Source organism: Mastigoproctus giganteus, chromosome 6, assembly GCF_048544385.1.
Source record: "Mastigoproctus giganteus isolate SK-2022 chromosome 6, ASM4854438v1, whole genome shotgun sequence".
Lineage (NCBI taxonomy): Eukaryota > Metazoa > Arthropoda > Arachnida > Uropygi > Thelyphonidae > Mastigoproctus > Mastigoproctus giganteus.
This window is the reverse complement of record NC_143580.1, coordinates 199,294,602-199,322,594: the sequence shown is the minus strand read 5'-3', so window position 1 is coordinate 199,322,594 and position 27,993 is coordinate 199,294,602. Positions and strand designations below refer to the sequence as shown.

The 27,993-nt window shown below is 36.0% G+C and overlaps 1 protein-coding gene across 1 annotated transcript in view; it reads right to left on the bottom strand.

Annotated features, from left to right (window-relative positions):
- The window catches only part of Ranbp21 (exportin-5-like protein Ranbp21), a 246,751-nt gene that overhangs the window by 51,582 nt on the left and 167,176 nt on the right, over positions 1 to 27,993 (bottom strand). Inside the window, exons 18-21 of the mRNA XM_090376372.1 lie at positions 26,840 to 26,946; positions 8,064 to 8,156; positions 4,930 to 5,029; positions 2,919 to 2,984 (exon numbers count right to left, since the gene is read on the bottom strand). Coding sequence (XP_090232498.1) covers positions 2,919 to 2,984; positions 4,930 to 5,029; positions 8,064 to 8,156; positions 26,840 to 26,946 — 366 coding nt within the window. The remainder of the gene's footprint in view (positions 1 to 2,918; positions 2,985 to 4,929; positions 5,030 to 8,063; positions 8,157 to 26,839; positions 26,947 to 27,993) is intronic.

Sequence of the window (27,993 nt, the reverse complement as noted above, 5' to 3'; positions counted from 1 at the left end):
AGAGCTAAAAGGATTAAGCATTAATCCTGTAGCTTTTAATAGCCAAAGGCATTAATTCCATGAATTAAGAGCTAAAACATTTTACAATTTAATGGTGCCTGTAAAACCCTGCAGGAGAAAACTGGCCAACCACTGTGCGGGACAGAAAAAGATGGAAGTTTGGGAGAGACCTTTGCCCAGTAGGGGACCAGCAATGGCTAAAAAGTAAAACCTATACAACTTGTACACTACTATATCAAGAAGTCCTGCTGGTCAGCTGTCCACAGCCATTGGAAAAGATTAAGGCATATTCCTGATGCAGGAATCCTATTAGAGAATTAGGTAAGAAATGAGTAAGTATCCTATTAGAGAATTAGGCGAGAGTGATTTTCCTTTATCTCGGAAATTCATGTTGTTTCGAAGAAATGAATCATCCACACTTTCACTAAATTTCACCTGCCTCTGTTTACATGGTAGCCACAAGTGGTCCCTAATTTCAACTTTGTTTTAACTGCTGTGCAAGTAACCTTACAGTGTCTAAGAGGAAATCCTTGAGTGTAGTGTGAAAATGTGAAAGTGCTTAATAGTGTAGATTGGAGCATTAAAAAAAGAAAAAGAAATTGCTTTAAAATTTGGTATTCCTGCCAGTAGTGTGTTAAACATTCTGAAAAACTGTTTCACTTTTCAAACTGTTTGAGGAAACGAGACCCAGTCTCGGAAGCGTGCAAAATTATGCCTTTGGGAAGATATAGATGAAACAGTTTTTAAGTGGATGAAGTTGATTAGAGACCAAAACATGCCAATATCAGGGCTATTAATAAAAGAAAAGGCTATGGAATACGCATCTTTTCTGGGGCATAAAACATCCCAAGCCAGTTCTGGTTGGCTGGACAAATTTAAAGAGTGTCATGGCTTACTCGAAAAAGTTATTTCTGATGAAAGTGGAGTTGCAATTGAAGAAGACTATACCCATTGGAAAGAAACAGTTTTTAAAAAAATTATAGGGGGACTATGAGTCCAAAGGCATATTCCACGTTGATGAAACAGGTCTATTTTTTAAATGCTTGTCAAACAAGACACTGACTTTTAAAAATGATAAATGTGTAGGTGTTAAAAATAGTAAGGAGAGAATTACACTCTTGGTTGCAAATATGGCTGGTAATGAAAAACTGAAGCTTTTGGTAATAGGTAAAAGTAAACAACCCTGATGTTTCAAAGGAGTAAAGTCATTAGAGTTGGACTACAATGACAACAAAAAATCTTGAATGACAAGTGAAATTTTTGTGCAGTGGATTTTAAATTTTGATAGAAAGATGATGAAAAAAAAACAGAAAAATTGCATTGATTGTCGACAACTGCCCTGCCCACCTTCACTCGGTAATTTTGAAATCTACAAGTGTGAAGCTTGTTTTCTTCCTTCTGAATAATTCGTCTTAACTGCAGCCAGTGCCAGATTTACATATAAACTAAATAAGTTACAGCTTAGGGCCTCATGTTCCAAGGAGTCTTGCTCCATCTTAAAAAATCCTTTTTTAATATTGTCACAGGTGAACAGTAAGGGAGAAGGGCCCCACACATGTTATATCTTGGAGCACAACAAGTTTAAATCCGGCCATGACTGCAGCAAATGGACTAAGGCATTATCAAGAATTTTAAAATGCACTACCAAAGGTACATACTGGAAAAAAAAAGAAAAAAGAAACCATTCAACCAACCAACCAACCTATAGATTCTGTCAAAGATTTGTGGATGTGCATATCAGAGTTGGCGAAAGTGAGTCAAGATGTCATGGAAACAACGATTAAGAATTGTTTTGCAAAAGCAGGTTTTACTAAAATGCTACTTAACAGAGATGAGAGGGATGAACTATTAGAAGGCACTGAGTAATCTTGGGAAGAGTTTCAAGTGAGGTTTGATCAGTGGAAAAATTGTTCTTGGCGAATTTTTAGGAATTAATAATGATGTCATAGTAGCTGAATATCCGAGTGACTCCAACATTTTAGAGCGTATTTAAAGAACTAGTGACAATATTGACAATGAGCTGGATGAAAATATTAAACCTTCCAAGCAAACAGTGGCAGCATTTGAAACTTTGCATTGAGGCCTTCAGTGGGAATAAAATGTAACAGAAAATATATCTGAGTGATTAAAAGTTTAAACAAATTCGAACATTTTTATGAATGGTGCACAGTAGAATCCAATGTACAACAAAAAATAGCCAAATATTTTAAGACATAATTTTTAAAAGTGTACTAATATATTTTGCACATCACGGAAGTAGTCATTTCTTAATATGTATGTATTAATAAATTGTTTTAAAATGTCAGAAAATTTATTCATTCCCACTTATTTCTGATTTATTTCCCATATTTTACTATATTTCTGTATTTACAGTATTTTTCATTATTGAAAAGGTCAGTTTTTTATAAAAAAATTTCTGTATAACAAATTTTTTTAAGAGAACGATCGATTTCATTATATAGAGGTCCGACTGCATATCAATGTGTTAGTGAAAATCGTTCATGTTCTCTCTAATATGTTAAATACATTTTGGGGATCATTTTTTGGGCAAGAAACTTCTTAATCTTGTTTGGTGGCCAGCATCTCTTCTGCTGTTGGTGTTGCTATGGTAGTAACATCATCATTCACTAAGATCTAGATATTGCTTATAAATAAATTATAATTACTTAAAAGATAGAAAATAAAGACAATCATGTTAACTACTTACAATATAATCTCAGCAATTCATCACTGGTGGAGTGCATGATGACCATAACAAATTAACTAATATGATGAATAAAAGGAGTAGACAATTTTTTAATTATACTGCATAAACCAACGGATGAGTGGTCAGAACTTGGGGAAAGCAGTCTGACAAGTGGGTGATGAATTACTGAAATTATACTGTAATTTAATGTAAGAAACAAAAAACCACATACCTCTGTATCATCAGGACACTTGCTTCTTTTTATAACTCCCAGTATTAAGTTAATACAATGAACGATCTGAAAAGCAAATTATCAACCACAGTGTCTATTATTTATTTTCTTTTCCTAATGATTAACAAAAATCAATGACTACCTTTTTCAGTTTAAAAAATTTTCACTGCAAGTTCAAATATAGGTCATTGAATAAAGTACAATAATGTGCACATATATGAATTTTGTCAACTCTCTCTTAAAAAAAACAATGCTTTGACAGTAAAGACTGTCTAAGGTGAAATAAATTAAAATTGCATTCAGTAACACCTTAATATATGAAGCAGATGCATACCTGAAGTTTCAATTCATATGGAGAGTAACTTATAACATTAGTACTATGCACTATAAATTTTAATAGTGCACTATTCTGTGCACTATTAAAATTTAAAAATGAACATAACAGAAAGAGTGTATTGTAAAGCTTATTCACACTAATCGGTATGGGCTTCCAGTGGTATCAGCTGTTTAAGGAAAGGAGAAGCAACTTAAAGAACAAAGAGTAGCCTGGCTTCCTACAAACATCAAACATTGCTGTTAGCGTTGTTGAAGTTACATGTATCACCAAAGATGAATTGTCATGTACTATAAAAGACACTAGCCAAATGTCTGACATTCTTATTCTTGATATGTTTCTAATAGATTTCAGCTTGGGATATCATCCATCAGGAATTGAATTTCCATTAAGTGTCAAACAAGTCGGTTAGAATAGACTGAATGGAACACTTTATATCATTCCTTTTCCCATAGTTCTCTGATTTGGCACCTTCAGATTTTAACTTGCCTTTTCACCTTAAGTGATATCTTTCCTGAAAAGATTTTAGAAGAGATAATATAACAGCCTAATATACTGGAAGCTACTTTGCTTCCTTTTTTTTTTTTTGGAGAAAGAATTAGCCTTATGTTAGGTTATCCTGTAATATCTTTTCCAAATTCAATAAATTTCTGTACATCACAATACAGTGGTGTCTAATTAAGGAAAAGTGGAAAGAGATTCCAGTATATTATGACCATTAATGATCATAATACTATATGTAAACACTGAAATATAGCAATTCAAACAGATATTACACTGGAAAAAATTTATGCCCATCATCTTATTAGATAATGCCCCTCCCAAATTTTTTTGGCAATGATGATAGCACGCATTTTTTGGAACACTTGCAAGTCACATCCAGTATGTCTTCACAGAAATTGCTTACCATTTTTCTTTCTAAGCAACACTGGCTCAAGAATGCTTTATGAATACTGGTCAAGCTTGACAACTGAAAGCATCATAGTGTCTTGATATATTTCTAATAGATTTCAGCTGAGACTGAAACTTTAGACCAGTCATTGAAGCAGTGGAACATCATTTTCGATAAACTCTTCTTTTAACAATGCTCAAAAGAGATAACTGGTTGATTCTGTATAACCTGTTGTGATTTGAAGTTGTTGTAATGTCTAAATATGCTAAGATATTGAGTGGAATTAACTGTACACTTGAGAAGAATGAGCAGATCTTATTGTCTGTGACAGTGGAAACAATAACACCATAACAGACCTAATGTCCGCCCCTTAATTATTGATGTAACACACCCAGGATGATAGCAACTGCATAGGTGAATGTAATTTTACAAGCGTCCATCTGACTGAAAGTGTGGTGAGATTTTTTAGTTCATATTATAGCTTTCCATATGGCTTATATTCATGCCAAATGTTCTTTGCACTGAACTGGCTATTGCATTCAGATACATAATGTAATTTTTTTGCCTGGTAACAACCAATGACCTGTCATTTTTCTCAACTATTATCAAGTTTGCTATTTCTTAACAACACAACTTATTTGTATGTCATTTTATGCCACATAACATATGAGGTTATATATACATATAGATGATTAGTATTGGTAGGTGTAAATTTTTGGCAATGTTGCTTTTAAGTTGCATTTCTCTAATATCATGTAAACACCTGGAAGATTTACTTATCATACCTGTGATCTATTTATACCTTCTGTATCTTCACTGCTTGGTTCTACCGGAGGCCTATCCAATCCAACATGTGCCATAAAAGAATCAACTGTTGATAAAGATCTGAAAATTAAAAATTAAATTTATAAATAATTGTAAAAAAAGAAGAAAAAAATTCACCTGAAGCATATTATGAAAAATAAAATCAACCATAGAAGCACAGCCAAAAACTATCATCTCAAATAAAATGCATTTTTATAGGACAAAATCAGAATAACAGTGCCTTTTCTCTATCCAATAAACAGAAAAGATAGAGGGAAAATGATAGATTCTATGTTGTAACATAAAGGAGTAGGATACCACTCTTTACTGTGTAAAGAAGAAAATGTTTGCCTACCTATGACAAATATCACTGGTTAAGGTTCACTAAATTTAATTTAAAGAAACATTTATTCTGTTCTTTTTTATTTATTTTATTTTTTATATTTATTTTCTCCATGGTAAAAGTGTATTTATATTCAATATTTAATTATATATTTATTATAATTTATTTATTTTCTTCATATGACAATAGTGATAGTTAGCAAGCCAAAAACACAATGGACTAATTTTTGGTTAATTATACCATGTAGGTTCCTTTTTTATTTTATTTTAACTTTCCTAATTTGATGTTACTTTTGTGTTGTGTTTATTGCACCATATAAACCAATGGTCAATGAAAATGGTAAGGATGGCAAAAACAATCATCAATACTGATACAATAAATGTTAGAAGCTTAAACGGCAAAGAAGTGGAATTAATAGAACTAGGTAAATATGCCATTAGAACAGCAGGTATCACAAAAACCAAGAAGGCTCAAAAAAGATGAACTACGAGTTCTTTAATATCCTATTAAGAGCAGTAGAAACACTGATTGGAAATTTAAATAGTAGAGTAGGACATAACAATTACATTAAGCAGGTATTTAGCTCAAGCCATATATTCTTAATTAAAAACAGTAGTTCAACATAAAGATAAGAGTACAATAAAAACAAGAAAAGTAAAATTGACTTTATCATTATAGAAAAGGATCTTAAACAATTAGTTTAAAATACAAGGGTATATAAAGGATCTGAGATCAGGATGGCCATCACTTTCTATTGAGCAAATTAAAAATGATTAATAAGTGTCAAAAATTAAGCTGTATAAAAAAATGATTAAAATTGGAAAAAATCAAACTCAGAGTTGCAAACAACCACTGAACACAGAAACCTTATTGAAAGGCCAAATAGCATTCCTGAGGAGGTTTCTAAAGACAGGAAATCGAAAACACCAAAGTAGATCCAAGAACCTAAAACTGAAATATTTTATTATCATACCTGTGATCTATTTATACCTTGTGTCTTCACTGATTGGTAAGCTGGTCACTGTGGCAAGTCTTGTGAGACTAGCCACATAAAATGATACTGAAATAGGAGGATCACCTACCTGTCATTGAGTTGGGACTTGCAGAACAACTTGCATATGTTGCAGCAAGGAAGCTGCAAGGTGATTAAACACATCTGGGAATATGGATTACTATACTGTCTATAAGGTGTTCCATACTGTCTTACATTGGTTGCAGATTTACATGTCTGACAGTCCATTCAACTGTGATCTGCAGATATTTGATGGGATTTAAGTCAGGGGAACTGGAAGGGCTGCTGGAGGAGGGTGAAGCCTTCAGTGTTCAGTAAACCATTCCTGCATATGTCTGACTTGGTAGCATAGTGCATTATTCTAATAACCATTATGGTAATGGTATCTTCCAGAAGGATAATGCATCATGGATAATAATTTGCCAAGGCAAAGTGTTTAAGACAAATAGATAAACAGCTTTATATTAGCAAATGTAGATCCTTGCAATCACAAGTGACTTACTAATACAAGATTAGCTATGTCCCATTGACTTTGATTATAACGTCTCTGGCTGTTTTTTTTGGGAAGTTAAGTATAGATTACTGGACTATTTTGTTCCTCCAGCAATTCTTATTTTTCTGGCTGCAATGGAGGACTGCAACAGGCAGTCGAGGCAACTACTTTTATTGAGTGAGTTACAAGCTTCCTACAATGACCCTGCTGTTGAATAGCTTCAGAAAAGACTTGAAATTAAAACTCCATTCATATTACTTGTTACTTTGCTGATAGGAATTAATTTCCTATTTCAAAATGATTAATATTTTAAAAATGATTAATAAGTGTCAAAAATTAAGCTGTATAAAAAAAATTGGAAAAAATCAAACTCAGAGTTGCAAACAACCTGTATGCAGAGACTGTATCATACAACCAAATCACAATTTGTCCAGTGATTCTTCATCCACAAAGCAGACTAGATGAAGAGGTAATATCCACCATTGTTTAAATTTTAACTCACATTATATCATGCTCTGATATTGCTCTCTTCAGTTTCTTCCTTTGTCACAGCCACAATTTTTTACTCAAAATGGCAAACATGTAATGCATTGTCTCAACCCTACATTCTTAAAAGTTTTCATTCCAGGTAGTGTCACACCTTTTGGTACTGCCATTTCTGGTCCCATTTTGAATATTTTAAAATTTTTAAATGCCTGCATTTTTTAAATAATTGTCATACAGTAATTAATTCTTCTTCATCCACTCAGCAGATCGAATGAAGAGAGAATATTAATCACTGTTTCAAAATTAACTCACAATAAAAGGCAACCTACTATTGCTTTGTTAGTTTCATAATTACAACCAGTTTATTTCAACTAAGAACGAACGGGTTCAAATATGTATAAGCATGTTGGATTTGTCTAACAGGAGGGTGATGGGTCATTTCCAATGCTTATTATGGTATTTTTTTTTTCATTTGCAGACAGGAAGTAATTATAATTGCTTATAAATAGTAAAGTAAATATAGAGCTGCACAACTTCTGAAAGAACCTGTATCATAAATGGATACAATCATTTTTTTGAAAGTTCAGTAATGTGAGTATACCAATCTATCTCTATTGTCCCTTACACCTGCAAAATAGTGATTTTCATTATTTTCTTCATTACAAAAAGAGAATATGAACAAATTTAAAAGAATAGTATCAATTGAATAATACAGTTTAATGCTTTTTCACATTAATAAAACTAAAAATAATTCCAGAAACTACATGCTGTGTATACTTACTCATGCAGTTGAGGACTCAGCCAAAGAGACGAAATAGGTATCAAAATTTCCTGAATGAATAACTGCTGTCGATTGTAATCATGGAATTCATTACTAGAAAAAAAAAAATTTTTTTTAATATCAGAATCAAAAATAAATAATTTATGTCTTTGGAGATGAAGAAGATTATTACATCAATTCACCAATAAATGTGTTTGCCAATTTTTACAATAAAACTAGTTCAGCTACAAAAAACTAAAGAAATACACCCAATTTTGGATAATTTATTAAGAATACCACCCTATTGTTTACTAGGGGTTCCATACACCTATAAAACAGCAAAGCCCTGTTCTGGAATGGACAACACATGACAATAATGCTCCTCTGGTGTAAAATCTGCAATGTTCCTTCCATCCCCAACACACAGATAACACACTTTTATTGTGCTGAGATCATTCACTAACCTTTATTTTCAATTCCAATCATGATATTTGTAAAAATTAAGTTTTTATGATAATATCATTCATTAACCCTTTGCAGTTCAATGCTGCAGATGTAACAACATTCAGTGTTGACTAAGATTTGTTCTTAGCTATGCTAGCATTCTGATCACAGCACCATCTCTTAATAATTTATGAAAGCCATCTTAAACTGGTGGGCCAGTAAATCAAAATGTCTTATAATGGGGGATTTTAACTTTCCAGGTATTGACTGGAACTTGTAGGTTGGTCACTTGCACACTAGCAAGATTTGTTTAGATTTATTGGATGACTGTTTTCTACAGCAGCATGTAAGAGAGGCAACCAGAGGGAATAATACCCTTGATCTGATTATCAACAGTGACTATTCATGCATTAAGAATTTGCAGATAAAGGAACCACTGGGTGACAGCAATCGCAATGTACTGATATGGAAATTACTTAAAAGATGTAACTACCATCAAGGCTAAAGAGAAGGTCTTTTGCTTTCGTAAAGGTGACTACAGGGGTCTCAGGCAGTTTTTAAATTCTATACAGTGGGATAAACTGATAATGTTACCAACAATGAATTCTAAATGGGAAGCCTTCAGGTAATTAATCTTGGAGGCTACTAGGCTTTTCATTCCAACTAAGAAATACTGTTCAAGGTTCAGGCCTAAATGATTGTCAGGTGAATTAATAAGGCTCGTGGCAGAGAAGAAAAATGTATGGGATGTGTATAAATTATCAGGTGACACAGAAGCCTATGACAGATATAAACTTGTCTGTAATAAAGTAAAAAAGCAGGTAGTAGTAGTAGTAGTAGTAGTAGTAGTAGTAGTAGTGGCACTTGATGCAAGAAAGCAAGTGTAGGAGCTTATGCAGCATCAGCCAAAAAAAAAAAAAAAAAGAAATCACACCATACCCTCCAAATGCCTGTCCAGTTCCTCCTTAAATTTATTTAACCTATCAACTTCCACAACGACAGATGGAAGTTTGTTCCAGCAATTAACCACCCGCTGGCTAAAGGCAAATTTCCGCACATCTATTCTACATCTGTCCTTTCTTAATTTGAACTTATGTCCCCGTAGGTTCGTATTCTGAACAAGTGGGAGGATCCCATCAGAATTCAGCGTGCTCAACCCATTCAAGGCCTTATAGACCTCAATCAGATCACCGCGCAGGTGCCTAGTCTCCAGCCACTGCAATTTGCAGAACTTAAGCCTCTCTTGGTAAGAGGATCCCTTCATTCCCCTCACCAATCGTGTTGCTCTTCTCTGTACACGCTCAAGCAAATCTACATCCTTCCTAAAATGAGGCCTCCAGACCTGTACGCAGTACTCAAGGCGTGGCCTGACCATTGCCTTATACAGAGGGACAATCACCTCCTTTTCCCTGCTAGCAAAATTCCTATATATCATTGACAAAACCCCATGACCTGCCCTAGCAGCCTGTCTACATTGCTCAGAAAACTTCATATCTGACTGCACAATTACTCCCAGGTCTTTTTCACTTTCTACCACCTTAAGTGTAGTACCACACAGTTGGTACGTTTCTCTCGGGTTACTTCTACCCATATGCAGTACTTTGCATTTGTCAAGGTTAAACTTCAGTTGCCACTTCTTAGCCCATCTGCCCAAATTATCTAGATCCTGTTGCAGTAGCACACTGCCATTACTGTCATTAACAACCCTGCCAACCTTCGTGTCATCTGCAAACTTCGACATTAAGCCTGATATACCTTCATCAATATCATTGATAAATATACAAAACAACAGTGGACCCAACACCGAACCCTGTGGGACTCCACTAATAACATTAGTCCAAGAAGAGCAGCACCCATTGATTACCACCCTCTGTCTTCTCCCACTTAACCATCCTTTTATCCATTGTAGCAACTTACCCTTAATACCATTCTGCTTCAATTTGTACAGTAGTCTTCCATGCGCAACAGTGTCAAAAGCTTTCCTGAAATCCAAGTATATGATATCAAAATTATTTTTTGCATCCAGTTCCTTTGTGACCACATCATAATAACCAATCAAATTTGTCAGACAAGACTTTCCCTTAACAAACCCATGCTGTGTCTGAATTATTGCTGCAGTCTTGTCTAGATGATCCTGCAATGCATCTTTAACCAGTGACTCCATTATTTTACCCGGAACAGAAGTTAAACTAACTGGTCTGTAATTACTGGTGTCACCCTTCGAACCTCCTTTGTGAATTGGGGATACATTTGCACATCTCCAGTCGGTGGGAACCTCCCCTGAATCCAAGGATGCTCTCATAATTATGGCTAAGGGTTTGCTTAGTTGCTTTGCCGCCTCCTTTAATATAACTGGATAGATCCCATCCACCCCAGGTGCCTTTCTTATGTTTAACTTCAACAATTTCTCCTCCACTTTGCTCTCAGTTATTACAAAATCATTAAGCACCCTGCTACAATTTGATAACCTTCTTCCATTTTCAAACTGTAATAATTCCTCACGTGTGAATGTAGATGCAAAATACTCATTCAGTTTGTTTGCTATCTGAGCAGGATCATCAACAGTCGAACCATCGATGTCAAGTGGACCAATCATATTCATCCCCTTCCTTTTAGAGTTTATATAAGTAAAGAAATCCTTGCTGTTTTTCTTAGCATCTTTTGCCAAAGATTTCTCGTAATCCGCCTTTGCCTGCCGAACCTCCTTTGTGACCTGATTACAGACTAGCTTATATCTGCTACAGGCTTCTGCGTCGCCTGATAATTTATATGCATCCCATGCATTTTTCTTCTCTGTCACGAGTCTCATTAGTTCATTTGATAACCATTTAGGCCTAAACCTTGAACAATATTTCTTCATCGGTATGAAAAGTCTAGTAGCTTCCACGATTAATTCCTTGAATGCTTCCCACTTAGAATTTACTGTTTGTAACATCGTCAGTTGATCCCACTGTACAGAATTTAAAAACTGTCTGAGACCACTGTACTCCCCTTTACGGAAGCAAAAACCCTTTCCTTTACCCCTGACGGTAGTTACCTCTTTGAGTAAATCCCACTTCAGCACACTGTGATCACTGCCACCTAGTGGTTCCTTTATCTGCAAATTCGTAATACACGAATGATCACTGCTGATAACCAGATCAAGAGTATTACTTTCTCTGGTTGCCTCTCGAACATGCTGCTGCAGAAAACAATCATCCAATAAATCCACAAAAGTCTGACTAGTGTGTGATTGACCAACCCACAAGTTCCAGTCAATATCTGGGAAGTTAAAATCCCCCATTATAAGACATTTCGATTTACTGGCCCACTCTATTTCTCTGTACAATTGTTCATTGTACTCATTCGAGTCATTAGGCCTATAACACACTCCTACTCTTATTTTAGCTTTCGCAGTGCTTATGTCACACCAAACTGACTCAACAGTGCACTGTCCATCTATATCAACTGGATGCACTTCTTTTGATTTTATGTTTTTCTTAATTAACAGCATAACACCTCCTCCCTTTCTGTCCTGTCTATCCTTTCTGTACACATTGTACTCCCCAAATTCCAGTTCTGCATTCCTTATATCTTTGTGACACCACGTCTCTGCTATCCCAACAATATCCGCCTTTGATGTCTTGACCAACACTTCAAATTCATCAAATTTATTTACTATACTTCTAGCATTGGTATACATGCAAGCATACATGCTCCTATGCCTATTCCTTGTTACCCTAACACATCCCATATACCCAACTATTCCAGGATGACTGCCATCCGTCCCTGAAACCCCCAACACCTCTCGCTCCAGGTCGCTTCTTATTCTAATAGAAGTTGTGCAAGAATCACCTTCACCTCTGCCTGCGGTTACTGTTAAACTATTAGTCTTTGTATCCCCCCAAGCTAGCAGTTTTCCGACCCACCTAACACTGCCTCGATAGCATCAGCAAATATTCTTGCACCCTTTCTATTTAAGTGTATCCCATCCCTGTAGAAGCAATCTCTCCTGTTAACAAGTACAGTCCAGGCTGAAAAAAATTCTACCCCTTGAGCCTTGCACAATCTTTCCAGGGCCGAATTGATCGACAAGGCTCTCATCATATACTCCCTCCTATCGTGTCTGGGCAGAATTGCAGACACTTTCAAATTCAACCCTAATTCTCGGCTTTTTTTCAACAGTGACCTGTACTTGTTGAGTAATTCTGCCGGTCTCCTACTCTTAATATCATTAGTGCCAACGTGTACAACTATATCACCTTTTGTGCCCTTGAAAGATGATATCCGCTCTACAACGTCATCAACCTTTGCCCCTGGCAGACATACCCTGGTCCTGTTCCACCTATCCTTTTTACATAGCATGTTCCCCGTTTCCCTGACAATAGAGTCACCAACAACTAATAGTTCCTGTGGGACCAGCGCATTCTGCCTTGGGGTTTGCCGCTGTGTTGCGCGATGACCAAGTGCAAGCTCTGGCGTTGATGTGGGCAGCTGAGAGCTTGATGGGCCCCTCAATTTATTTCCTTCGAGGGCATCCACCCTGTCCTTCAAACTCTCATATAGGCCCATAACAACGCTGAGTTGTCGCCTAATTTCCTTACACTCCTTACATCGCGCACACACAAAGACATCCCCCATGGCAATATCATGTTCCGTTCCAGAGAGTTCGGCAAACATTTCACAAGTTGCACATTTTTTTAGGCTGTGACGCGTTGGAGAATCGCCCCCCTCAGTTCTCCCCCGAGTCACAACACTCCTGCCACTTTGTGCCCGTTGCTTTGCTGCTCTAGTTCGGGGCATGGTAGTTTAAATTAATAAAATCAATAAATTAAATGTCAGTAGTATTTGAATAGAAACTATGAAATAGAAACAGTGAAGCGTATTACTATATAATTATGCGTTAGAGCTACCTAGCTACCTCAATTAAAAAATTTGAATTCCCTATATACAAAAACAATGGCTACAAAAATCGAACACAAAAATAACGGTTTTACCTATCGTAAGTAAAATCCACAAAAACTCTTTATCTAAATTAAAATAAAAAATAACCAGCGTAACTATAACTATATGACTACGTATTAAGTACAATATAAAACAACAATCATGTAAATAAAAGGCAAACACTTATCGTTTTTGCGGAGCTTGTAACTGACAGCTGTAACTTTTAAATAGAGTCAGCGCCCTCTCAAGGTTAGGCAGGCGAAGGCAGATTACAAGAAATTCTTGGCAAAGGATGCAAAGAAAAACAGCAAAGAGTTCTTACTTATGTACACTCTAGAAGGAAAGGGATGAATCAGATTGGACCATTTAACATAGATGGGTTGACTATTGATATCATGCTCAGGTAGCTGATAAACTGAATGAGTATTTTGCATCTATATTCACACACGAGGAGTTATTCAATGAGGGGAATGCCAGAAGTTTATCAAACTCTAACAGAGGAGCTAAGTGATTTTGTAATAACTGAGAGCAAAGTGGAGGAGAAATTGTTGAAGTTAAACATAAAAAAGGCACCTGGGGTGGACGGGATCTATCGAGTTATATTAAAGGAGGCAGCAAAGGAAGTAAGCAAACCCTTAGCCATAATTATGAGAGCTTCCTTGGACTCAGGGGAGGTCCCCATGGATTGGAGGTGTGCAAATGTATCACCAGTTCACAAAGGGGATTCCAAAAGGTGACACAAGTAACTATAGACCTGTAAGTTTAATTTGTGTTTCAGGGAAAATAATGGAGTCACTGGTTAAAGAAGCATTGCAGGATCATCTAGACAAGACTGCAGTAATAGTTAAAACACAGCATGGGTTTGTTAAAGGGAGGTCTTGCCTGACCAATTTGATTGGATACTATGATGTGGTCACAAAGGAACTGAATGCCAAATGTAATTTTGATATCATATACTTGGATTTCAGGAAAGCTTTTGATACTGTTGCACATGGAAGACTGCTGTACAAATTGGAGAGGTATGGCATTAAGTGTAAGTTGCTACAATGGATAAAGGGATGGTTGAGTGGAAGACGACAGAGAGTGGTAATCAATGGACACTGCTCTTCGTGGACAAATGTTATTAGTGGAGTTCCCCAGGGTCCGATGCTGGGTCCATTGTTGTTTAATGTATTCATTAATGATATCGATGAAGGTATATCAGAATTAATGTACAAGTTTGCAGATGATACAAAGGTTGGCAGGTTTCTTAACGACAGTATGCTACTCCAACTCGATCTAGATAAGTTGGGCAAATGGGCTGAGAAGTGGCAACTGAAGTTTAAAAAAATGACAAATGCAAAGTACTGCATGTGGGTAGCAATAACCCAAGAGAAACGTACCAACCGTGTGGTACTATACTTAGGGAAGTGGAAAGTGAAAAAGACCTGGGGGTAATTGTGCAGTCAAATATGAAGTTCGCTGAGCAGTGCAGGTCATGGAGTCTTGTCAATGATATATAGGAATTTTGATAGCAGGAACAGGGAGGTGATTATCCCGTTATACAAGGCAATGGTCAGGCTACACCTAGAGTACTGTGTACAGGTCTGCAGGCCTCATTTTAGGAAGGATGTAGAGTTGCTAGAACAAGTACAAAGAAGGGCAACAAGATTAGTGAGGCGAACGAAAGGGTGCTCTTACCAAGAAAGGCTTAAGTTCTGCAAATTGCAGTGCCCTGGAGAGTAGGCACCTGCGAGGTGATCCGATTGAGGATAAGGCCTTGAATGGGTTGAGCAAGCTGAATGCTGATGGGATTCTTCCTCTTGCTCAGATTAAGAACTTGAGGGGGGATAGATTCAAACTGAGGAAAGACAGTTGTAGAATAGATGTGCGTAAATTTGCCTTTAGCCAGCAGATGGTTGATTGGTGGAACAGACTTCCATCTTTTGTTGTGGAAGGTGATAGCCTAAATAAATTTAAGGCTGAGCTGGACAGGCATTTGGAATGAATGGAGGGGGCGAAATGGGAGGATTTTTTTTTTTTTTTTAATAGCTGATGCTGCATAAGCATGCTTTCTTGCATTGTATGCCTCTACTAATGCTAAACTAATGCTCCACTAATGCTAGACAACATGTGGATGTTCATTGGCAGTTAAATTGAATTGACAACACCAGATGGCATCTGTTCAGCTTCAATTAAGAAGAAAAGCAGCTAGACATTGTGCCAAATTCTCATAAAGACCTTTCCGATGAAGAAATTCTGAAATTTTTCAAAACAGAATGATTCTGAATTACTTTTGTTAGATAATAACGATGATGTTTTCTATTCAAGTGATGTTTGTGGTAGCAGTGAAAACAGAAATCACTAATGACAACCTATTACTATTTCATATATGCAGGTATTTATCAAAAAATTTATGAAATGGTGTTTTTCTGATTTTAAGATATTTTACAATGTAGCTTTATATATATTAACTTACAATGAACCCAAAAATAAATAATTTGTAAACAGATTTTGAGTGGCTTTCTTTTTTCTTAAGACTGAACTGCAATGGGAAAGATTAATTCTAATTTAATGCAGGACTGCAAATAGTTAAATGTGTCATATTTTGTTGTACTAATGTTAAAAGTATATTAGGCCAGGAAACATAGGAAAACTATTACATTTATTTAAAAATACTCTAAAGACATTACCACTTTTATCCTATTCTATGACCAGCTTGTTTACAATGTGTCCAGAGAAAGAGTTTGGTAGCAAAGTAGTGTTTCTGTATACACACGTGATCCCAATCATCCAAACTAAACTCATGGCCCACCAGTTTTTTTTTTTTTTTAATTTCTTGAAATATTCTGAATCAAAGTGGTAATAGACCTGAACTGTATGATGGACTGATGGAGTAAGACTGTCCAGCTAAATTTGTTCAGTTTCAGTTGTCATTAATGTTTTATGGAGTTTTGCCTTTAAGTGAAGATGAATGATTCCATCAGTCAAGGAAGTTTGATGTTTTATTATGGCCTTTCACAAATGGGTCAGCATGTGACAGTAACAATGGGCACTGACTAAAAAAAAAGATATCAATGTTTTAAACCTCTTATGTTACAGTTTCTGATCTTTGGACAGAAGCTCTGGAGCCCTCTAGGCACAAGAAATTGATACTGTAAATTTCTGTGAAGAATACGGACCAATGGCAACTATTCAAAGTAATGTCAAAATATCAATGGACATGTGTAACTGTTCTTCCTCAAACCATCCACTTCAAAAACTGTCTAAGGTGTAATGATTTGCTGCAGCCTAGCTACTTTTTATCTTTTGCAGTTTGTTTGCGCCATTGTTTTACTACCAGAGACAAAACTATTTACAACAACACATGAGGTGTGGCAATAAAGTTTCCCGGACTGGTGAAATAAAAAGAATACAAAGTGAAGGAGCTCAAAAATGGTTTTATTTTTTATTCAAAGTAATCACCATCCAATTGAAAGCACTTATTACACCATTCTGAAAGTTTCTGAAAAGAATCAGTGACAGAATTCAAAGAGATGATATTCAGTTTGGCAGTTACGCTTTTATTTGTCCTCAACATCCCAAAACCTCTTTCCTTTGAGGGCAGTTTTCACCTTGGGGAAAGAGGAAGAAGTTCGCTGGTGCTAGATTGGGTGAGTAAAGTGAATGGTTTATTTGTACAATGCGATTTTTCATCAGAAATATCTTCACAACAAGTGTGGAATGGGGGGGGGGGGATTATTGTCATGCAACAAGAATCAGTTGTCTTTCTCCTGAAATTGCAGCCTCACCCAGGAAATGTGCTTCAATAGTATTTGAAGAACTTGTACATAGAATGCAGCAATGACTCTCTCCCCTTCAAGTACAAATTCCTTGTGAATCATACCCTGCTTGTCAAAAACATGATCAGCATCGTCTTCATTCTGGACTTCTGTAAACGAAACACCAGTGATAATAAAGTTGAGGAAATTAGGATTGTCTTGACAAGTCTTAGGATTTTTTGAATGAATCCTTCACATGATGAACACTCTTTGTTGCTTCTGCTCATCCCCGAGGCCATGTGGCAAAAATTTTGCACAGACCATCCTTTTCTCTAAATTTTATTGCAGAATTTGATGACGCATTTCCTTATGCATATCCAACTCAGCCATCATTCTGAGGGTCAAACAATGATCTCTTGCCATAATTTCCCAAAATTTTGCAACTCTGTGCTCAATTTGAGAGGTTAACAATGCCTACTTCTCGCATCATCATGAACATCCTGATGTCCATCTTTGAACCACTTATACCATTCAAACACACTGGTATGAGTTAATGTTTCATCACCATAAACAGTTTTTAACATTTCATACATTTCTGTTGCAGATTTCCCCAGTTTAAAGCAAAATTTAATTTTTGTTCGTTGCACCATTGCAAAAGCATGGAAATCAACATCTACCAATGAAACTGGTTGCAATCTGTCAACCTACTGGACAATTTCTGTACCACCAGCTGTTGGAGAAAGTTTTAACTTAGTATATGACTTCCATTTATTTTCAAAATTTCATCAAAAATGACCACAACAGCACCAGTCTGGGAAGTTTACTGCCACACCTGTATGTTTTTCTGAATTTTAACTCTTTCAGCTGTTAGATACTGAGAGGTATATTGATCTTGTTGTTGTAATTGAAGGTTTTACAGTGCAACAGCAGCTAAAGGCTATTATTGTGCTAAGTATATTGATGTGTGTTTGTTGGTTGGTGTGGGGAATTTCTTGGCATGGACTACTTTTATCACATTGCATCATTTCACATGGTACTATATGTGAATGCTGAAGTATTACTTCAAAATATTGCCACGAACAAATGTGTGCATGGTAATATACATACTATGCGGATTGAAAAACCCAGAACGTGGGGGGGGGAAGGATTCCCCCCCACTAGATTATTTAATGACCGTTTTCCCTCTGGTCTCAGATGGGATTCAAACACAGACCACTCTAAATGAATACCAAGTGAAAAACCCCCTATATTATCAAAGAGGACTATTTGCAGCAACACATTGAAATGTGTTGTGGGAATTAAGCTTTAACAGCTGAGCAAATATCGCATCAACTGTTATTACTGCACACATATGCAGAGAATTCTAAACAATTTATTACTGAAAGTACTAGCTTACTTTCATTTGCCCGTTACTTGTATATAAAAAGAAGAAATGTTACAGTGGAAATTATGTAGTTAACCAACCAGGTGACCAAGGTACACCAGTATGTAGGAAAGCTATTAAAATAATTTTAAAATTTTTTAAAACAGAAGAATTCATTAAATGTTTGCTAATTCAATTTTTCACGCAAGCTGTGTTAGTTTTGCTATTTAAGTTTCTGTATGATTACTGCCTCAGGAAACTGTGGCTTTGAAAAGTAATCTTAGCAATGTATTTTTAATTTATTATTTTTTTAATTAATTAAATACAGCTTTCAATGAAAAAAAAAAACTTCTTTTAATTTTCTTTATTTTTCCCCTTTTAGATTCAGATTCTTAATTTTCTAAAGCACTTATAGCAATCACTTTTAAGTTGACCACACCATTAGTAAAAGTCATGTTATCATTTAAAATTGAAATAATTAATTAATAACAAAAATTTGAATAATTTTTGTTTGTGTGACTAGTTTAGAGCAATTATGTAATTGAATTCCAGGGTGATTAATCATTAAACAAATTTCTTCAAATTGTCATTGTTCTGGCAAGGTTAGGTCCCCACATACACTCAACCATCTCTCCGTTCATCTCTCATAGTATTCTTCAATCTCCTCCTGGGCCACTTCCCCTGAACTCTCCCTCCATCACATCCTTCATCAAACCCTCACCTTGCAACAAATGTACAATCCAATTTCTCTTCTGTCTGCTGATAGATTTTGGTCAAACATCTCTCCTCATTCATTACTCTCAAAATCTCCACATTTCTCACTTTATTGACCTATCTTATATTTTTCATCATTCTCCATGTCCACATCTCAAAGCTTTCCAATATCTTTCATTTTCAATGTCAATGTCTCTGCTCCATAAAGTATCATACTCCATACAGGACATTATTCTAGTATTTTCCTTAGGCCAATTCCTAATCGCCTATGTAATATTCTTCTTTACTTCTCAAAAGCTTTTTTTATTCATTGCTATTCTTATTTCTCTGCTACTCTTTACTACTTCTACCATTAGGATTCCCAAATGACTCTCATCAACCGGTGCAATACCACCACTTTGCTTATTCGAGGCTTGAAGTGGGGGGAACCCATGTTTAGTCTCTAGAGCTAAGTTCCAGTCAACCCTTCCCCATCTCTTCCATCATGCAGTATGATGGAAGAGATGGGGAAGGGTTGAGGCTTTTGAGGTTATGATGAACATCATGGCGAGATCCAATCTTCCATACATTTCCAGGGTACAGCTCTAAAACGGTACTCGAAGGCCGGCCACTAGTTAGTACACAGAACCGAACCTATTGGTAACTCTCTAGGAGGCTTCCGAATCAGCTAGTGTATAAACTTGCTATCGGATAGTGACTGGAGGGAGTCCGGGTAGTGTGTATGTGGGGGCATTTTTGAGGCCACATTATGTCAAGGATCTGGTTATATTCTTACCATGTGTATGCCATATCCAAAAATTTCATTACTTCATACAGCATGTCCCCCCACCACTTTTTCTTACTATTCAATACACCATGAATTGTCAAACTAATAGAGTAAGCTTATCTGCGAAAAGATCTAAACCTCCCAAACACTTCCTAGTTCATTTCACAAATATAATTGGTCTCAATTCTAATCTCAACAATGTCCATTTCCACTTGCAGTCTGCCAAACCCCATGTACTTTTTCTGACAGAATCTCAGTTATCGTTTGATTCAACTACTGCTCATCTCAGATGGCCAGATTATTTGCTGTATGATTCCTTTTGCCTCAAAGGTGGTACTTGTGCATATGTTTGTTCTGATATTCCTGTCAGAGAATTTGAAATTTGGAATCTCCTCTCCTTGATCTTCTCTTTCTTAAAAATCTCTTTACCTCATTGTGTCAAATTCATCTGTTGTCTCTATCGTTCTCCCAACTCAACTAATCACTTGGAGCTCTTTGACTTCCTCTCCTTGCAACTTGACTTTCTCCAGTCGAACTTTCCTAACAGTGAGGTAATTTTCCTTGGTGATTTTAATGTTAACAACTCCAGCTGGCTTCCGTTTTCTAGTCACACCGACCCAGCTGGTCGAGATGCTGAGGCTTTTGCAATTACTAATGACCTTGCACAGATTGTTCATTTACCTACAAGAATATCAGACAATCCTAACCATACAGCCAACATGCTTGATCTTTCTCACAAACAACCCTTCTAAGAACACGGTCGAAGTGAGTGGTCCTTTAGGCACCTCAGATCACAACTTGGTGATTGTCTCTTCTCTGATAGAGCCTTTATCTCATGACTGTTCCCAACCTTTTATTGTTTGGCATTACAAGAATACAAAATGGGATGACATGCAAGATTTTTTTTCTTCTTTTCCTTGGTCGGATTACTGTTTCAAAACTTCTGATGTCAGCGTTTGCTCAGATTGTGTCAGTGAAATTATTCTTGTAGTAATAGAATCCTTTATTCCACACTACACTTTAAAATCTCCTCCTTAATCTAAACCTTGGTTTTCCAATAAATGTGCTATGGCTGTTCAAGAGAAGAATGTTGCATATCGTAACCGGCTTGTTTCCAATTCTTCAGTTTCATTTTCTGCCTACACCAAAGTTCACAGCAATTGTAAAGCAGTCATTAATCAGTCCAAACTAAATTTTGAACAGGCTAAGAGTAGAAAACTTGCTTCTTGCCCTAATGGTAGCCAAGCATTCTGGTCTCTTGCCAAAGCTATTGGCTGCAACTTTAGCCCATCTCTGCTTCCACCTCTGTCCAAACCAGATGGTTCTGTTTTCACTTCAGCCAAGGATAAAGCTGACCTGCTAGCATCCCATTTTTCTTCCAAATCATGTATTAATGATCTTGGTAAAACACCTCCCATCACTCCCAACACACTCCATTCAACGCTTCCTGTGGTCTTCCGCCAAAAGGATGTCAGAAGGATTTTGACGAATTTTGATGCTAAGAAAGCTCCAGGTCCCGATGGTATTTCTCCACTTGTTCTCAAAACCTGTGCTCCTGAACTTACTGCTATCCTTTGCCACCTTTTTTCACTTTCTTATTCCAAAGGTGTTTTTCCTTCTGCTTGGAAATTTGCTCATATCCAGCAAGTTCCCAAAAAGGGTGACAAATCCCTCCCATCCAATTATCGTCCCATTGCAATTACTTCTACCCTTTCTAAAGTAATGGAGAAATTAATTAACCGCCAACTTTTAAACTACCTAGAAACCTTCTGTCTGATCAATGATCGCCAGTATGGATTCCGTCAGTGTCGATCCACTGGTGATATTCCTGGCTTATGGTACCCATTTATGGACTAATTCAATGGAAAGGTTCGGTGAAACACAAGTTGTTGCTCTTGACATCTCAAAGGTTTTCAATCATGTTTGGCATAAAGGTCTTCTAAACAAGCTTCCATCTTATGGTTTTCCAACTGTTTTTTGTAATTGATTATCCAGTTTTCTCTCTGATCGCTCACTGAGGGTGATGGAAGATGGCTCTCTATCTTCTAACTTCTCCACTAATGCCGGTGTCCCCCAAGATTCAGTTCTTTCCCCCACTCTTTTCCTCTTGTACATTAATGGCCTTCTTCCATTGACTGGAAATCCTATCCATAGTTTTGCCAATGATAGCACATTGCATTCCACTTTCCATTTTGAGAAACCTTGCACTGCTCAATCAGTTTCAACTTCTCGAAAATCTGCTACCAATTCCTTAAATGCCGATCTTCAGGTAATTCTCCGTGGGGCAAAGACAACTTAGTTGATTTCAACCCTTCTAAAACTCAGTCTTGTCTTATATCTTGCAAAAAGGATTCTTCTGCTCCTATGCTTATCTTTGGTGACACTCCGATTTCTAGGCAAAATTATATATCTCTTTTGGGGGATCACCCTGACTTCTAATCTCTCTTGGCATAAGCACATTACAAATATTGTTTCCTCTGCATCTAAAAAACTTGGTTTTCTCTTTTGCTCTCGGCATTACTTTTCTTCCAAACAGCTGCTCACTCTGTATAAATTGCAAATCCACCCTACCATGGAATATTGTTCCCACATTTGGGGTGGTGCCCCCAAAACCTCTCAGGCTTCTTGATTCCATTCAGAAGAGGGCAGTTAGGTTAATTAATGATTCATCTCGAACAGAGTCTCTCCACTCGCTCTCTCATAGACGTACTGTTTCTGCTGCATGCCTCTTCTACAGATACTTCCATGGGCACTGTTCTTCTGAATTGGCTTCTATAATTCCCACTCTCTCTTTCAAAACAGTCCGAAAATGTGCAGCCACGAGCCAACATTCATTTACTGTCCAACTTCAAACTCACAGAACCAATTTTTCATCTTCCTCATTTAATCATTCAACTACCGTTTTCTGGAACAACCTTCCTTCATACGTATTTTCTGAAAATTACAGTCTACAGAAGTTCAAGTCCAATGTCAACAAATATCTTCTTTCGTCTTCTCAACCTCCAACCCAAGCACGGTACTAAGTACTATAGGTTCTAATACCTCTCGTGTTTGGGGTTTACATAAAAAAAACAAAAAAACCCTGTTCTTTTCTCTCTCCTCCTATTTCAATATTTAACTCATACTTTTCTATTTCCACTCTCATAATCTTTTTTCTCTCAACATCTATTCTCCTTGTAATCCTATCACAATTTTCCTTTAGCATATTAACCAATTTCTGCATTCCTTCCTCAGAATCTGCCACCAATACCATATCATATGCAAATCTAACACTCATAATAATTTTTCTGCCATCTTCAAATCATACAAATCTTCCTCATCAATATTTCCTTTACAAAAAATCACTTTAACCATTTCTTATACATCTATATATACATTAAAAAATTTTCCTCCTACTGATATTTATTTGAGCCAACGGGAGAAGAGGGTGAGGCAATTACATCACTACAAATGCAATTAATTTTTGACAACTGCCTCCATAACGTTCGCCAACCTCGTACACGTGATTCTTTGTCTAACATTTGATGCTCCATTGTAATGTTTTTTGTATATTAATGGAAACTGTATATTTGTAAATACTGTGGTACAGTATTTTGTAAATATTTGTATTGTTTGTAAATATTTCAGTTAAATATTTTAGTCCTGTTCTTTTGGATGCAACAATATTCCTCATGTATTATGGAACCCGAAGCAAAAGGTCTTTTCCTAAGTGACCTATGTAAACACAGGTAAATAATTACACAGTGATGATATTGGCTGTGTGTGGAGGGATACATTGGCAGGTACTTCGATGAAAGCGAGGAAGACGGCGATAATTGATAGGTTAAGGCACCTCCCTTTTCTGATTTTGTGTCATCGAGGAGGGGGGGGGATTTGGTTAGGTAGGGTGTTTATCCCTCCATTCTGCTGTTTTAAAATGGGAAAAAGAGTTCACGATTTAAAAAACAGTGGCAAATGTGGGGAAAAATGCCCTAGGCATATCAACCTAGGATGGGTGTGGAAAGCAGTGGCATCTGCCAATCACTGCTTTGTTACTGTCCATTTGTCAAAATATGGGAGTCAACTTGTCAATCACTGCTTTCCCACTGTTTTGCTTGCTGCCATATTGGAGGGTATACACCGTTCTGGATTTTACCATGATATTTATTCGACTTTGAGAATGCTGCGCACTACAAATGCACAGGTAAATAATTACATAGGTCATTTCCTGATTAGATATCGACAGGTGTGTCTTTTACATAGAAAAGATTTGACTTACTACTCCGTATACCGGTACATTTTATGTAGAAAAGCATGCGTGGGGGTGGGCAAGCAAAGCAAGCAGGGACAAAGTCCCCTAGTATATATATTAAATAAAGGTAGGGACAGACAACATCCCTGTCCTTACACCTCTTCCTACCTCTATACTTTCGGTGTCCTGCACTATTACTTTTTATCCACAATGTAATCTACCAATCATTCTTCTGCCTTTCCAATACACTCCTAACTGTTTAAATATATTTCATAATTTAAGCTAGTCTAAGTTTACCCAATCAAAAGCCTTCTCCAAATTTATAAACATATATTTTTGTTTACCTCTAGATTTATTTTCTGTCAACAATCTCATACTGCATCTTCTGTTCCACTCCCCTACCTGAAACCAAACTGTCCTTCCATTTTCCCCCCACTCTTCTATTTAATATTCATAGCATAATTATTTTTGCTACACGTGGTTTCAAACTTACAGTTCTAAATTTTTACATTTCACTGCATGGCTTTTCTTTTCTATCAATATCATTACTGTAGTCTTAATATTCTGGACATTCCCTTTGCTCATATATTAATCTACATAATTCTATTGATTACTTCAAGCCCACTACCCCTAGTAGCCTTATAAATTCTATAATGCCCTAATTCCACCAACATCAACTGTATTATTTCCCACTTGCTTTATTATGACTTCCATCAAGCTGTCTCAATCCCTTATTTCTACATAATCAAAATCATCCTCTTCATGCCACTAGTCTGACTCATATAATTCCCTTATATATTCTACATCTCTCACTTATCTAATCTTGTTTTCTTATTACCTTCTCTCTATAACACCCTGACCGTTTCCTTTCCCCCCATGCCCATATTCCTTAATCTCACATACATTAAATTGTATTTTCCTAACCTTTCTAATACTTCTAATTTCCTACAAAATCCATCCTACCATTTCTCCCCTGCTTCATCTTTACTTGTCTATTGACTATTGTTAATCTCTCTATATTTCTCCTGCCATCTTTGGTATTAGTATATATTCTTTCCATTTCTTTCCTCCATTTCTCTCATCATATCTTTTCACCCATGGTTTCCTAGGCCTTACCCTTTGCCTATATTCTATTTCCACTTCAGCTATTTTCTTTATATTTTCTCTTAAACTTATCCACTTACCATTTATACTATGATCATCCATCTGATCATCCCTTTCCAATAATAGCTTTTCCTTTAATTTTATTCCCATAATATCCTTCCTTGTTGTTCTTATTCTCCTTGTTCCATCTACCTTTCTTTGCCCTTGTAATCCTTTTCAAGTTCTATTGCACATTCATTATCACAATATTATAATAAGAATATAATGTCTAGTCCTGGGTATGCATGAAAATTCTTCACAGAGTTTCTGTATCTGTTCTGTCCAATCAGAATCTACTTCCATCCCCAGACATTTTCCATGTATATCTCCTTTTTTATGCTGCCAAAACAAAATATCTGTTACCATTAGATCATTCTGGTCACAAAATGCCAACAACTTTCTCCTCTATGATTCCACTTATCCAGCCCATATTGTCCCACATTTTCACTCATTTCCTTCTCCAATCACCCATAATTATGAAAAATTTGTCTGCCAGCTGTCTCTCAATTACATTTTCTAGTTGCTCATAAATTTCAATTTCCTCTTCTTCGTATTCAGTTGTTGGTATATATACTTGTATTAACATCATTCTTGCTACCATCACTATGGTTAATATATTCCAACTCTTCCACACTTTCAGATGCCTGCTCACTTAAAACCAGTACTATTCCGCTACTTCCAGAACATAAAACTCCTAGCCCATCAGTGTCTAAGGTCCCTTTAATTTTTCATCTTGACTCACACAAGATCTATTTTACTTTGTTCCATTTCTTATTTCAAGTTCTCTAACTGACCTTTCATTATGCTAACATTCCAGCTGCCTATCTTTCTCCTCCTCTTTCGGTCATCTCCCTTGCTGGACTTTAGCTCGCTGCCAGATCTTCTTCAAATGCACTATAAATATTAAGCGTTATCTAATTTTTTAGAAGTTGGTTAAAAATTGTGAACAAATATGCCAATTAATGGGGTGACTATAAATATTACCATTAGAATACTAACTATAAACCACTATGTCATGATGGGATTAATTGTATATCTTATACTGCAATTAAAGATTGTATTCTATTCCATTTTATTTTAAAAGAAATCAGACTTAAAAGCAAAAGGCAGTCTTTGCAAAAAGACAAGTGCAGGATTACCAATAGTTCAAGTTAACCTTGGTTAGTGATAAGATGCTTTTGGCATAATTTATTGATAACAGTATTATTGGTATTAGTGTTCTTATAATTTATAATGATATACTGAAAAAACTTAATTTTATATAGTAAAATTTTATATTTGCATCTTTACTACTATGAAACTTCATAATATTTGTTATTTCAGAAAAACTATTACAATATATTTCCAAACAAGAATAGCTGAAAACTCCTTACCTAGTGTATACACAGACAAATCATATTCTTAAAAATATTAAGTGGCACCTACCACATATTTCATGTAAAATAAAAATACCTTTTGTTAACAGTATGTTACCTGATTAAAATTAAAGCCTCAACAAGAGTGCACTCCTCCATTTGAGACAACTGCTCTGGATTACTCATAAGATTCTTCACATGGTCGTAAATCCTTTCAAAAGCAGGCTGAAATGAAAAATGTTCCTAATATACCTCATATGCTAATATAATATAATGATGATAATTTAGCATCAGTACTAGCAAAATTATGCATATAAACAAGCTTATACAGCATTAGCAAAAAAAAAAAAAAAAAAAAACCCTTTATTTGTTCATCGCTTGTAATAATTTGTCTAATCCTTTAATTTATTCAAACAACCGCTCCCACAACACTGGGAAATTTATTCCAACAATCAATTACTCACTGGTTTAATACAAATTTAAGGATAGTAGGGAGGACATCATTATCCCTCTACATAAGAGGATGGTTAAACTGCATTTGGAATACTGTATTCAGGTCTGAAAGACTGCATCTAAAAAAAGACACAGAACTTCTGGAAAGGGTTCAAAGAAGGGCAACCATATTAGTGATGGGTGCAAATTGATGCCCATATGAAGAACAGCTCACATGTGGACTGCAAAGTTCAACAACTAGACATCTGAGGGGAGATCTGATTGAGGTTTATAAGAGGCACTGAAGGGATCGAGTAAAATGAATGAGAAAGTCTGTTTTTTTTCTTTTAGGTGGGACAAGAACCAGAGTATACAAATATAAAATATCAGGGAATAACAGAAGGCTGGATCTCATGAAGTTCACTTATAGGCAGAGGGTTGTGAACACTGGAATAAGTTGCCTCCCAACATGATAGAGGCAGTAAGTTTGGCTCAGTTCAAAGCAGAACTCATGGTAATGGAAATAATATAAATATATATTTTTTAATATTATTATTTTATTTTTTGTCTGATGCATAAAAAAATCCACTTACTTGCACTAATACTATAATGTCAAGAACAAAAAAAATTGGTATAATTTTGGAAAGTTTATATAAAAAAAAAAAAAAAGAAAAATTTACCAGTGTTAATTCATAACAAAATGGGATGTCCATCAATTAATTTTAAATTTACTTTAGTTTCTGTAAATTTTACTTTATAAAAGTTTAAACTAAATAGCATTTTTAATTAGCATTAATATCAAATAATCACCTAGAGCCAATAATCCATCACAGTTGGATC